This window comes from Lagopus leucura, unplaced genomic scaffold (assembly GCF_019238085.1).
Source record: "Lagopus leucura isolate 7727_CA_CO unplaced genomic scaffold, USGS_WTPT01 Super-Scaffold_702, whole genome shotgun sequence".
NCBI classification, from domain to species: Eukaryota; Metazoa; Chordata; class Aves; order Galliformes; family Phasianidae; genus Lagopus; species Lagopus leucura.
Window position 1 is genome coordinate 8150369 of NW_024962254.1, and position 12438 is coordinate 8162806.

At 43.8% G+C, this 12438-nt stretch overlaps 2 protein-coding genes and 6 non-coding genes across 18 annotated transcripts in view; 1 reads left to right on the forward strand and 7 right to left on the reverse strand.

Moving 5' to 3' along the window:
- Positions 1-638, forward strand: part of CEP295 (centrosomal protein 295) — a 72996-nt gene extending 72358 nt beyond the window's left edge. The window contains exon 32 of the mRNA XM_042862456.1: positions 345-638. Within this exon, the coding sequence (XP_042718390.1) occupies positions 345-431 (87 nt within the window). The 3' untranslated portion in view covers positions 432-638. The remainder of the gene's footprint in view (positions 1-344) is intronic.
- A 1900-nt stretch (positions 639-2538) lies between these two features.
- On the reverse strand, positions 2539-12402 carry TAF1D (TATA-box binding protein associated factor, RNA polymerase I subunit D). Of its 11 annotated transcripts, XM_042862449.1 has the most exons (14): positions 12344-12402; positions 11379-11618; positions 10825-11281; positions 10380-10555; positions 9305-9365; positions 8752-9027; positions 7679-7722; positions 7142-7238; positions 6985-7049; positions 6548-6603; positions 5863-5936; positions 5481-5518; positions 3200-4984; positions 2539-2620 (listed from the first exon to the last, which is right to left on the reverse strand). In XM_042862449.1, exons 2-6 carry the CDS (start codon positions 11603-11605, stop codon positions 8908-8910), a joined length of 1041 nt encoding a protein of 346 aa, XP_042718383.1. In that variant the 5' UTR covers positions 11606-11618; positions 12344-12402; the 3' UTR covers positions 2539-2620; positions 3200-4984; positions 5481-5518; positions 5863-5936; positions 6548-6603; positions 6985-7049; positions 7142-7238; positions 7679-7722; positions 8752-8907. The 11 variants fall into 11 exon arrangements, with proteins under 11 accessions (XP_042718383.1, XP_042718384.1, XP_042718380.1 ...); XM_042862450.1 differs by lacking the exon at positions 5863-5936; XM_042862446.1 differs by having other exon boundaries at positions 5481-5936.
- Positions 3386-3524, reverse strand: LOC122175198. Its single transcript, XR_006177337.1, has one exon. It is a non-coding gene; the product is annotated as a small nucleolar RNA SNORA8 (small nucleolar RNA).
- LOC122175192 lies at positions 4230-4361 on the reverse strand. The gene has a single exon (XR_006177331.1). It is a non-coding gene; the product is annotated as a small nucleolar RNA SNORA18 (small nucleolar RNA).
- LOC122175197 lies at positions 5264-5336 on the reverse strand. The gene has a single exon (XR_006177336.1). It is a non-coding gene; the product is annotated as a small nucleolar RNA Z40 (small nucleolar RNA).
- LOC122175199 lies at positions 6037-6166 on the reverse strand. The gene has a single exon (XR_006177338.1). It is a non-coding gene; the product is annotated as a small nucleolar RNA SNORA1 (small nucleolar RNA).
- LOC122175194 lies at positions 6759-6885 on the reverse strand. The gene has a single exon (XR_006177333.1). It is a non-coding gene; the product is annotated as a small nucleolar RNA SNORA40 (small nucleolar RNA).
- LOC122175195 lies at positions 7855-7926 on the reverse strand. The gene has a single exon (XR_006177334.1). It is a non-coding gene; the product is annotated as a small nucleolar RNA SNORD5 (small nucleolar RNA).
- Positions 12403-12438: the final 36 nt, after the last annotated feature.

The following is a 12438-nucleotide window of genomic DNA, read 5'->3' on the forward strand; positions in this document are numbered from 1 at the left end:
CACTGCTATTGGCTTAGTCTGTCTGAGACCGCCCCAGTCAAGGTAGTGTGCCAATACAACACAGCCCTTATGGCTGAGTTTTCTCTAAAGGACATCAGCCTGAGACTGAATTCTTGTGACTTGAGGTCAAATAAAAGGACTGAGGGGATCCAGCTGCTCGTGTCAAACAGTATTGCTGAGTGTGATCCAAGCACAAGCAGGCTTGGTGCTTCCCTGGGAAGACTCTTCCACCTGCTCTTGTACTTCTCTCTGTTATAGAGCAGCATTACCTCACTTGTACAGCTTGGTGTTATCACCACCATTTCTTGAGCTATGCTATTCTCACATGATTTTAAATCTTGCAGAAAATGCTGGAAAAACTACGAGCCAAGAAGCCAGGGAAAACACCCAGACTAGGAGAAGCCTCTAACCAAGAAACATTGCTGTGCTGATACAACTCAGAGTATTTAACAGTAAGAACTGCATTAACCTAATTCAGGTAGTGACTGACAGATGCTTTCTACAGTGCCATCTACTTTTAATATGTGGCAACCAGCACTGAGTAGAATGACGCTGCAGGAAAGCCTGGTGCTGTAGTGTTTGAAAGAGAGTTTATACTATTGTAATATAAACATCTAATAAAGTGTTTTTAATAAACACTGAGGTCATAGCATGTGTGACAATAAGATTCCTTTTCAAAAAGCTGAAGCTTTTATCCCTTTTTCTCATGTTTAGTAGGAACAGTAATTAATCACTTACATAATCATCATTACAAAGTACAGGTTTGTGCAACAGATGTACATCTCAAAGTCCCTGAAGCCAACAGACTAACATCACTTACAGAACTGTCTTCACTTGTGGATGTCAGCTTGCCTTCAACTAGCTAACTGCAAAGACTTGCCATTGCAAAGTTGCAAAGACTGTCCATAGAATTACTTGGGCTGGTGAAGACTTTCAAGATCAATTCCAGCCTCAATTTAACCATACTGCTGTAACAACTCACTGCTAAACCATGTCCCTGAGCACCACATACATCTCTCAAGACAGCTTTTTAAACACCTTCTGGGATGGGGACTCAACCAGCAGCACCCTGGGGAGCCTATCACTGTACTTAAAGTTTATTAGCTCTGAAATGAAGCAAAGGGCAGAACAGCACAAGTTTTAAGCTGCAGTGCTAACACAGAGCTGATTGTTGTAGCAGTAGGTGAGAACGCCTGAAATGCATTCATTTCCATTTCCAACAGGTCTGCCCAAATTTCAAATACAGCAGTATGAGGTAGCAGCTTCTCTGTAAAGAGTTAACATACATTGCAGTTCACACTAGTTAGAAGTACTGCAGTTGCTGAAGAGACTCAAATTGTTACAACTTCCCCTATATACAGAGGACAAACAGCTGAAAGGAAGAAGAGGCCTCTTGCTACAATAGAGGGCTCATTTCAGTGTGCAGGCTCTCCTCTCATCTTCACTGTAGTGTTTTTCTAGAGGCTGCTCACAGGTCTGAATGTTGTAACAAGGTGAGAAAGAAAGACAAAGTAACGCTCGGCTACAAGGCAGATGTGGTTACAATCCCTGCTTTAGCTTTACACTGTAGCAAAAAGTAATAACAATTCCCTGGCTGCAGCTGGTTCTTTCAAGCAGTTTTATTTGAATGTTACTTTCTGTATGAAGTAAACAGCCCCATCTTCCCACTTGGAACAGTTTGAACACAGTTGATAATCCTTCCCTGCTTACAGCCACACTTTGATCCACTACTTCAACTTACAGGGCAATGAAGTTAAAATATTTAAAATTCTCAATTATTACAAGAAATAGAGGAGTGTTTAAGAGCATTTAAGAGCTTTTCTTTCTTGCAAGACTTGCAGCAACATCACATCAGGACCTGAGAGAAGAAAAAATAATTAGCACCATAATTCAAGAGAAAGAAAAGCATTTCAAGTTATTGACTTCCTATAGGTTGAAGCAACCTAACTTCATAACATGGTGCTGATGTAACAGCAGTAATGCAGCCACACAATCCTACATCCCTTACTAAATTGTTTAGGGGCAAAAAGAATCATTTTGCATGCTTGCTCTGACTCCAGTTTCCTATATGCACTCTATCCATAATATTCCAGTTCAACACTACTGCCCGCTCTTTGGGACTCTCTGTTTCCATGCAGTTTCAAGAACATGCCATACACCCAAGCAGAAGGAAAAAGCATTAAAGATACAAGACAGCTCATAGTGCCACAATTACATCAATATTCTCTTCCAACCCCACATGCTGCTGAAGTCAAATGGTTGCAGATGAAGCCAAGTAGCATTCTGCCTGCAGTAGGAACTCAAAAAGTGACAGGGCAGTAGCTACAGGCGGTTTCTCATTCTAAGCAGCAATGTAACTTAAGGACTGTCTCCTCTGAAATAGACCACAGCACACACAAAGTGGCTACAGCATCCTGCTAAAAGGAGTTCAATGTACGGTCACTGCGTTAAGAGCTGCTGGTTTTCCAGCCATGCAAACCCTCTTTGAAGTGACCTTGAATTTCTTCTGGGTACCAGCACTGCTGCTAAGCATCTTACCTAGTTGCTGTGGCAGCACTCAGGTACAGCTTCATAACCCCAACATTCAGTGACAGCAGCACTCTGGTACACAAAGGCACACCTGGTTTGTATAAATGAAGAGTTAAAATGAAGTTGGATGCCAAGTGCAAGAAGTAGATTTTTGTTTTCCATTCTGAATGCATGACAGTTCTGTCAACAGCCGCTTGTGGGGCTTGATTTCAACAGCTGAAGATTCTTGCTAGCACTTGGGTTCCTTGGTAGCCAAAGAGAGCCACTAACAACCAGCAGAAGGGAGCGCTGTGTCTGTGGCCTACACCAACGCTTTATTCCCAGCAGACCTACTGCCACACAATGCAGCAATTCAAGAGTCTGATGGAGTTGTTTTATGGTCATGTCCACAGCTTACCAGGAACAGGAATATCCTTGCAGCTTTGGTAATGACCAGATCTCCCTTTACTGCTGTTTTTACAAGCACACAAGACTAGCTTGCAGGCACACACCCTGACCCAGATACTGCCAAAATCTGGAGCGAGTGCTACCCAGGACTGCCTGCTACTGGCCAGTCATTTCTATGTTTCTAGACAGCTTACTGAAGTTTTGATCTTCTAGAGTCATGTGTCAGCAACCGAGCTTCCATCATCTTGCCCCAAACCTCCTGAACTGACAACTCAGTGCTCACCTGTCCAACAGGCTGTTTCCTCTTCCACAGAAATCCATTCACACAGCCAACTGACTGCTCTGTACCATAAGGCACCTGTTTAAAGAAACAAACTGAACACACCAGGGAGAACCAGCGGTCAGCTCTCACACTGACAAGTCCTGCCCAACACAAAAGGACTGTGCTCAAATGCTTGAAGAGGACAAAGCCTGTATCAGCAAGAATACCAGGTTTAACAACCACAGCAGAGTGAAAACCAACGATGCCAAATGCTGAACTACTGTAGCACTAATTTTTGAACACCCCATCAGAAGAATGCTGCTGGGTGCAGATACCGTTCAGTGCAACAGTCCTCAATCAACAAATGCACATTAATGTTCAAGCTCTGCAGACACCAGTTAGAGAGAAGCCAAAATGAAGTACCAATCTCACAGAAGTTGCCGTGCTAAGAGAGAAAAGAAATTCCATCAATTTCAGCAGCCTCATTATTCTTTCAAGTATTCTTTATATTGCCAGCACAATGGGCTTATGAGTATTGTCCTTTTACTTCAAGCTATGGTCTGTGGAATAGCACTATGCTCCATGTAACCCAGGAGTTCTAACACTGTACCAGGCTCAGAAATTAACTTTAAATCTTTGAAGCTTAACAAGAGAAAAGCAGCATTGCTGAATTACATAGCAGAGCAAAAATCCAGCATGCTCATCAAGTTACTTTAAGACTGGACAGACATTAGAGGGCTGGACTTTCTAATTTAAACTTACAGGCACCACAAGGAACAGTAAATCATTTTTAGATTGAAGAGGGAAGAGCCTGCTTCAAGCCAACCAGAAAAAAAAACACAAAGAGGTCTGGCACCTTCACAGACATCTGGCTGAGCAAGTTCAACTCACGCAATTAAACGTTAGTTACATTTTACATCTCAGAACATGCTCTTTTTCACTCTTACCAAGCTTTTCCATTTGAATTTTTTTTCATCTATATCAAATTCACGAGCCAGTACCTGAGGGAGAACATGACACGTTACTTCCATTCCTAAAATGGTACATGAAGATTTGTCTTGCAGTTCTATCCCACGGAGCTAACAGGTAGCTCCAAGGGTGAAACTAAACCACAAGTTTGTTCTGTGAGGCGTTTCCAACGACATGAACCTACAGAAGAGATCCTATCGGGATAGACCTCAATGTTTCTGTGACCATAAACCAACCAACAAAAATCAAGCAGACTGGAAAAGCATCTTATACAGTTCCTACGAAGTGCCTTCTTACTTCTGTCATGATTTGTGGGAAAAAGGAGCGCAATGTTACACTACCATTTCATTTGGAAGATGCAGTAATAACTCCACATCAGTTTAATGTTAAAAGCTACGATTACACGAACAGTATTACATGAACATGAGCAGTATAAAACGAAGGGAATTAACTACAACATTTATTCAAACACTCCTAACTTCCCTTAGTACTCATTTACTTTTAAAGTGAAGCCCGAGTTTAGGAAGTTGACCTCGTCACTTCATTTCAGACTGAGATCTTTCTTGGGATAAACCAGAGTTAAAGAAGTCTTCCCTTAACAGACTGAAAGGGAATATTACTTTAAAATATCCTAACATATGTTGAGTTATGCCCCTGCAACACTCCAAAAGGCACTGAGCTTCACCTGGTGAACAGCTCCAGCCACTGAAAACCAGAGCCCCTCAAACACTGATGCATCTGCAGAAGCTCAGAGGGCACACTAACCTATAGGGGAGCTCCGTCTCTGTCAAGTGGCTTTCTGCACTTCTTCTCTCATTTCCTCATACCACCTGCCACCTGAAAAAGCAACATCACCACAGGGTTACAAAATGACTTGCACGTGCATACAGTAGGACCTACAGCAGTGAGTTGTAGAACCTTCAGAAGCCATTTCTAATCACCACAGGCATTTCTGATGATCTCTCCCACTGCAATCACACTTCAAGCTACTGCAGTGAACATTCAAAATGTAATTTGACAGTTTTATCAACAAAAAAAATATCAGTCTTTATTCACTGAGAACATTCTGCACGCTCCATCCTCAGCATGGATACGCAGTATGAAGTCAGGCAGTAGATTTGTTCAGAAAGGCCATTCTCACTCACTCTCTTCAGAGCAGTTGAACATTTTGCCAATCATCACAACAACTTCCTCAGATAGCATCAAGCTTTACAGTCAGTTTTTCTGATGCAGCAGTACTCAGTAGGAACAGCCATATGCCAGCTCAGAAAGTTGAAGCAAAATTTCTAACTCTCACTAAGCAATGGTTACATTAAGCTGGTATCAAACTCACCAAGGTAGTCCTCCGGTCTGCATCGTCAGGTGGGCTTGCTGAAAAGAGCAGATTACAGTACTGATTAACACTTCTAAGTTTCTTCAGCATTTTAGTAACTTCAAGATTCAAGCACTCTTACACTGAATACGCAGCACTTCAAATCAAAGTCTGTCACAAAACTACAAACAAAATCTACCCACACTTAAGAAATCAAAGCACTATGGCACAGAAGATGTATGTGAGCGTGTTACCTACATCAGCTGCACTGCAGTGTGAAGCAACTACAAGACAGCTTCCAAGAGTGCTCTGATAAACTATTTACAGAATTCAGTACTGTGTGTTTTTCTTCCACTTCCCACAGCCAGCAGGATGCAGAATGCTGCAAGATATTGTTTAGTACCTTAGTGGATAGTAATGCTGATAGGAGGATGGTTGGATGGGATGATCTTGTGGGTCTCTTCCAACCCTGTGATTCTATGAATTCAAGAATTCACAACACCACACATGTCAATCCGTCAGAATTTAAGAGTAACCACATTTTGAACCGTGTTTGCACAATTCTCTCAGTATGTAAGCCTGTTACAGGTCTCATTGTCACCACTGCAATGGGTGTTACAGTGAGGAAAGCACAACCTGTTGCTCTTCTGGCCCCGTTGTTCAGTTGAGACACACACAGAGTTGTCTGCCTGCTGAATAACAAGGCGCAACAATCAACTCTTCACTACACCTGCAGAACAGCTTGTTTTAAAGCCCAGCCCATTAACTCCAACATGGACACATCACCAGCTGCCTTCTGCTTTTGCCTTTCCAAATGAAATATTTATTTAAGAAAAAAAAAAACAAACAGCTAAGCCTTCAGCCTACAGTCCTCACAGCACAACCTCCCCACAGGCAAAAAAGCTTCCTCAAAAATTCCTTTACTTCAAGAAACATTAAAGAACCAGGTCAACTTAAATGCACTTTTATCACTTAACAACTTGTCCAACAGTTCCCACTGCTGTGTTTGACAAGCTCCACCAAAGCCTCTCTGAGAAGGCAAAGACTCAAGTTCTCTCACGCCAAAACTCAGCGGAAACAAAGCATACCTCCTTAACCCATGTGTTCCACAGGACAGCACAGAAGTAACAGATTTGTGCACCAGCTGTAAGAATTCAAGCAGATCAAAACAGTTACAATAGCTCAGTGCTGCAGAGCTGGAAAAAATCTGTGAAGGAAACAAAGCAACTGCACAACATTTCTGCACATGCAATACGAAACATGCCCTATGGATTAATTGCTGCTTGAATAAATATAAGCAGTGTCCCTTCATGTAAGTAACACAACCAATACATGCATCGGCTGTGGGTTGCGAAAGAAGGGTTTTTTCTAAGCACCAGGTTCCAGGTTTTTGTCTACAGCACCAGACAAAAACTGAACACGTGCTGAAACTGAATGCGCCTGCTCTGTTATTTTTCATGCCTCTGAAACAGCATTTGAAGACCACACAAAAATGAAGTTATTTCTCAATCAACTGTATACTTACTCCATTAACTTTCACCATCCATTACTGGGCTTCCTGTTTTTAAGAGACAGGTATGACCTGGACTACTAACAGGTGCAACAAGCTCAGTATTACTATCAGATACTGTTGTAAGAACAATTTACACTGTGTCAAGTTGACACATTATGTACTCCAGTACCTTTACTACAAACGCTGAAAGCAGATGCTCCAGTTTGATCCTCATACAGGGAAACATGCTCGTTGTCATTACTGGTGTAGCTGTACCTCCAGGCTCCCTGTGTTAAAGAGTAACCCTCAAGTTTTTCTTCTGTGCTGCATCCTAAGCCCTCCTGAAGAGGCACAGGTCTGATAACATCCCTTTGTGAGAAACTGCACAGCTTTGGCAGTAACATCCAAGACCACCTCCTGATGTTCCTTCCCCCTGCAGTTTTACCACAGGGCAGTTATCAGACACTGCAGCTGCACGAGGCACCAGTACAGACATCTCCACTAGGAGCACCCAACATAAACCACAGTTGGCTTGTCTGCCTGCAGCATTCAACATCGGCTCACACAAGCACTGCTATCTATCACTGCCTACACAAACTACTTTGAATATACAGGTGTTAAAAAAACTGATGCTTTCTGTTCCAGCACAGACTACAGGTTGGACTGGCAGGAGTCACGAAGCCCACAAGCTACCTGGAGAAAAGAACTGCATAACACTACAGCTTACCTCTCACAGCAGCTGATCAATATTCACCATCCAAAAGCAACAAACTAAAAAAAAAGAAAGGGATAAGAATCATCAATTATGGTCAAATAAGCTGAGATCCCTAAAGGCAAAAGCTACTTTTCAGCAATCAATTTGGCAGATGTAATGCACTCACTTTTCAGGTGTGTACATCCAGTTCTAATCAGAATTGAAATTTAGTTCATTTCTGAGTCACTCAGCAGTTGAACAGAAATATTCATCACATGAACTGCAGAATGAGCAGGACTCCACATCCCACCTCACTACGCCTTATCCTGCCAGAACCCCACTCTAGATCTAGGATGAGTCTATCAAGCCACACAGTATTTCTCAAGTAGGTGCCTAAGAGCCATTAACTTTGGACTGTTATTAAATCCGATCTTTAATTAGCAAAGAGCAGATTTTTGCAGTCTCACTCTTGAGCACCAAGCTGCAACAGGGAAATCTCAAGCTTCTTCTGCAAAGATTTAGAAATGCAACTTCAACTCTTTTCAGACTGAGCAACTGCAGCATGTTCCCCTCATGCTATGAGATCAGCAATAGTCCCTGTCATGCTGAAGGACTTCCATCTTCTGCTCAGTCACCTTCATAAAACCCCATTCTAGAGTGAGGAGGGGAAGAAGGGAAAAGAACTTTTCATCACACTTCTAGTTGTTTTAAAGCAACTTTACCCCTGTGTAGGATGAGTGCACCTACACCACACAGAATCACAGAATTGTAGGGGTTGGAAGGGACCTCCAGAGATCATAGAGTCCAATCCCCCTGCCAATGCATATACATGTTTACACACATTTCTACACAACACCTTAATTACAAGATCTGGAACTTTTAATTCTGTAGCTCTACGACCCATTGATGACAGAAGACTTCTGTCAAGCTGCAGAAGCTGGTGTTTCAACAGGATTAGCAGCCACTCAATCGCTAGTGCACACTTCATACAGCACAGAATTGCTCAGATTGGAAAAAACCTTAAAGACCATCAAGTCCAACTGCAAAAATGCTTAGCAAAAAGACAGGCCACAACTTTCTCCTATCCATCTCAGACCCAAACTCACCTTAAATTGATTCTGATGAGGTTTTCTGGCTGACAGCTCAACGCTGACTTCAGACCAACATTTTAAGCCAGGCAGGCTCAATAAGGTCTCTGAGAAGTGACTGCTGCCACCTTATTCGTTCATGTTCTGTTCAACCAAAGAGAACCACACAAATGTTCAGTTATCAGCAGCACTCTTCTTTACTTCAACCACTCCAGCTGACTTTGCTCGCTTTGTTTCGGCCTTCGATTTCTTCTTGTTGGGAATTTTGCTGCTTATGATGAAACAGCTGTTGTCCTAAGAATGAAGAAACAGTATTCACAACCCTGGTTTGGAAACACATCAGGAACAATTACTCATTTCCCAAGATTTAGGAACGCTTCAAAGAACTCGTTTCCACAATTGCAATTCCAAAGAGTACAGACTTCTCTCAAACCAACTTCCTTTCATACTACACATCAGAACCACACCAAGCTCAAGAATTCAGTACTCAAAGCATCATCTATTACTTCTTTAACACCTCAAAAGAGAAAAAAGCTTATAGTATTTTTCAAATTAACGAGTATTTACTCACCACTACTCTGACATCAAAGTCTTCTGGATTATCAGAGCCCACGCAGTTATTATCATCATCACTGAAATATATAAAATTGAAATCAAATCTGTACTTTTACAGTAGCACAGCATATATAAGCTATTCCGCTAATGCAGCACCACTTTCCCATAACGCATATGGAAACACTACAGCTTATACATCTAGGATGCCCCAATTCTACAGGAGGTTGCTCTCTTTCTGGAACTAGATCCCAGCTACTGACACTGACAGAACCATTTCCACCATCACAACTCACAGGTTTCTCTTTTCTCCTACTGGAGAGTGAATGCAGGTGCTTAGGTGCTGGCTGGAGTCAACCTCCACAGGAGTACAGGACTGAAGTGTCGAGGTTTCGATAGCAGGGGGATCCCACCTGGGGTCAGTTGAGGAAGGATGGCATCTCATGGAAGAGACACACTGCTCACTGGAACAGGTTGCCCAAGGAGGCTGTATATACCCCATGCCTGGAGGCATTCAAGGCCAGGCTGGATGTGGCTCTGGGCAGCCTGGTCTGCTGGTTGGTGACCCTGCACATAGCAGGGGGTTGAAACGTGATGATCTTTGTGGTCCTTTTTAACCCAGGCCATTCTGTGATTCTATGACTCCACATGCAGCAGGGATAAAGAGGCAGAAGCAAAGCTTTATGGAATGAGCGCAGTCCCCACTGCACTGCTTGGGGGGAAACTGTTTGTAGTTTGCTTTTAGTTCTCACTGCTTTCACCTGCTACAAATAACAAGACATTACATTCACCTCCCTGTGCTGAGCCTGTTCTGCCTGGGACAGTAACTGGTAAGTGACTGCCCTGTCCTCATCACAAGCCATGAGCTGTCATCTATTTTCTGTCTCTGCTCTTTTGAGGATGAGGAGTGAGCACACAGCACAGGGTGCTAAGTCCCCAGAATCCATTACTGAGTTACAGAAAAATCTATGAGGTATTTCACCAATGAATATAATGCACACACCAGACAATAAAGACAGCAATGCTGCACACACAAACTCAGATTTAAGCTGAGCACAAAACAGCAACTTTTATACTACTCAAGATGAACTTACTTTGTCTCCTGGATAGGAGAAAGGGGGCCTTCATCATCTAAATATTTGTGTTTCCGCACTACCAGGCATTCTCTTTCTAAGTCTTCACTGGCTTCAAGGGCTTTCAAAGCCTTTTTGAGGTGTTCTTCATATTTGAGCATTTCAACATATTGGAAATATCCTTTTGCAGCTGCTTGCTGAAGGAAAGAAATACATCTTAAACGCCACTATAAAAGGAATGAAGCATTTATATAATCAACTGAACTGTAACATTAAATGACAGCCTTAGGTCAGCTGGTTTGGTAAGGTATCAAATGGAAAGCAGCAGTCATCCTGTGTAACAACACAAAAGTGGATTCATTTCACTGTGGTGTTTAGGTAGAAGCACAACATGCCAACCTGCATTCATTGTTCCTTGACATAAATCTAAAATCACAACTTCTCTCCCACAAAACAGAGCGCTCACCTCATAGCTAAGAACCATCTTTAAGGGAATATGTTTTCTCCCATAATGTTTTTCAACAAAAGGGAACTGAAAGCCTCGATCCTTAAGCCTTTTCCTTCGCTCCTGAGGTGAGGCTGTCATGGGCTTCTTCTTACCACGCCTCCGTGTGCACCCAGAGGCTCTATTTATCTTCCGTGAACCACTGCTCCGGTATTTTCGGTGTGCAGCAGCTTTAAACTTCCTTCCTCTGAAGTGATAGGCAAAAATGGCTTTCAGATTGAGCTTAGATTTCTTCTCTTGGGAGGCTTCAGGTGGCCTCACTGGGCTCTGAGTGGGCAAAGAATCAGAACTTTCACCGCCAGGCACTCCTGCATCAGCTTCTGCTTGTTGCTTTGAAGCCTGCAATCTCCTCTTTCGCTTTGAAGGTACAACAGAGTGCTTCCTATGGTGCTTGCTGCCACTAGCAGCTGGAACATCACTGAAAAAGAAATGTGTATGTTCAACAAAACACGTACAGTAATGATGTATCACAAGTTCTGTTCATGAGCAATTCTAAGGAACTAGAGATAACTCACATTTCTGAATCACTGCTATCCACCTCATCTGAAGACGTATCTGTACTACTGATCTCATCTGAAGACTCCTCAGGACTGGCACCCTTCTGCCTCGAGCACAAATGTTCCTTTTGTGCACTTGCTGCACGCTCAGGTACCTTAGATCTTTTTTTCCTCTGAGTGAATATGAGATCTTGGGCATCAGGATAATCAGAACCAGAAGCGTGGGATTCATCTGTATCACTCATGTTTTAATCTGCCCTAAAAAATAAAGTACGCTTTAGCACAGGCAAAGTTTTTCACATACAAGCACACGTGCATGTAAGCCAACAGCTTCTTTAGCTCGTAGGGATGCTGCAGTTCTAAGCCACAAAAAACACTTCACTCTAATTCATAATTATTTTCAACTAAGGATCAGGGCATGAGAACCCCATTTTCCCAATCTTTCGCTGGCTGTACAGCCCTGAGAGTTTCCTACTGTAACAACCTACCAACATTTCATTCCCCGGCCATGAGCACAGAACAGTCCCACGAGAAAACGCTCGCTTTCAGCCGATCTGTAATCCGGCGCACTCCATCCGGCGCCAGGACTGTATACACAAAGGGGCCGAACGCAGAGCGGCACGACGCGCCCTAAACTCTGAGGAAGACCGGGAGTCTGTGATGTCTCCCCACGGCCGCTGCCGAGCTCGGAAGGGAAGTCCGCCCACAGCCGGCCGGTCGCCCGACGCGTGCTGCCTCCCCTCAGGTCGCCCTACCCGCCCAGCATCCCGGGGCGGACATTTTGCGCGATTCGCGCCGCACCACCGCGGCGCCGTGCCGCCACGAGGAGCCCGCTCCCCACCCTAGGGCCTTCCCCGCGTTCCCTCAGGGAAGCGCTCGGAGAGACAACGGGCTTTCGTTCGGCCTCAGCCCCGGACCAGGTTCCCCCACCGCAGATGGCAGTGGATGCTGCGCGCCTCCGCAGCTCACCAGCCCCCCCTCACCTTACGCTTCGTCTCCGCAAAGGGCGGGCGATGGCCGCCTCCGAGACTAAATAGCGCTCGGCTCTCGCGAGATCAGGCGGGGCGGGCTCGGCTGG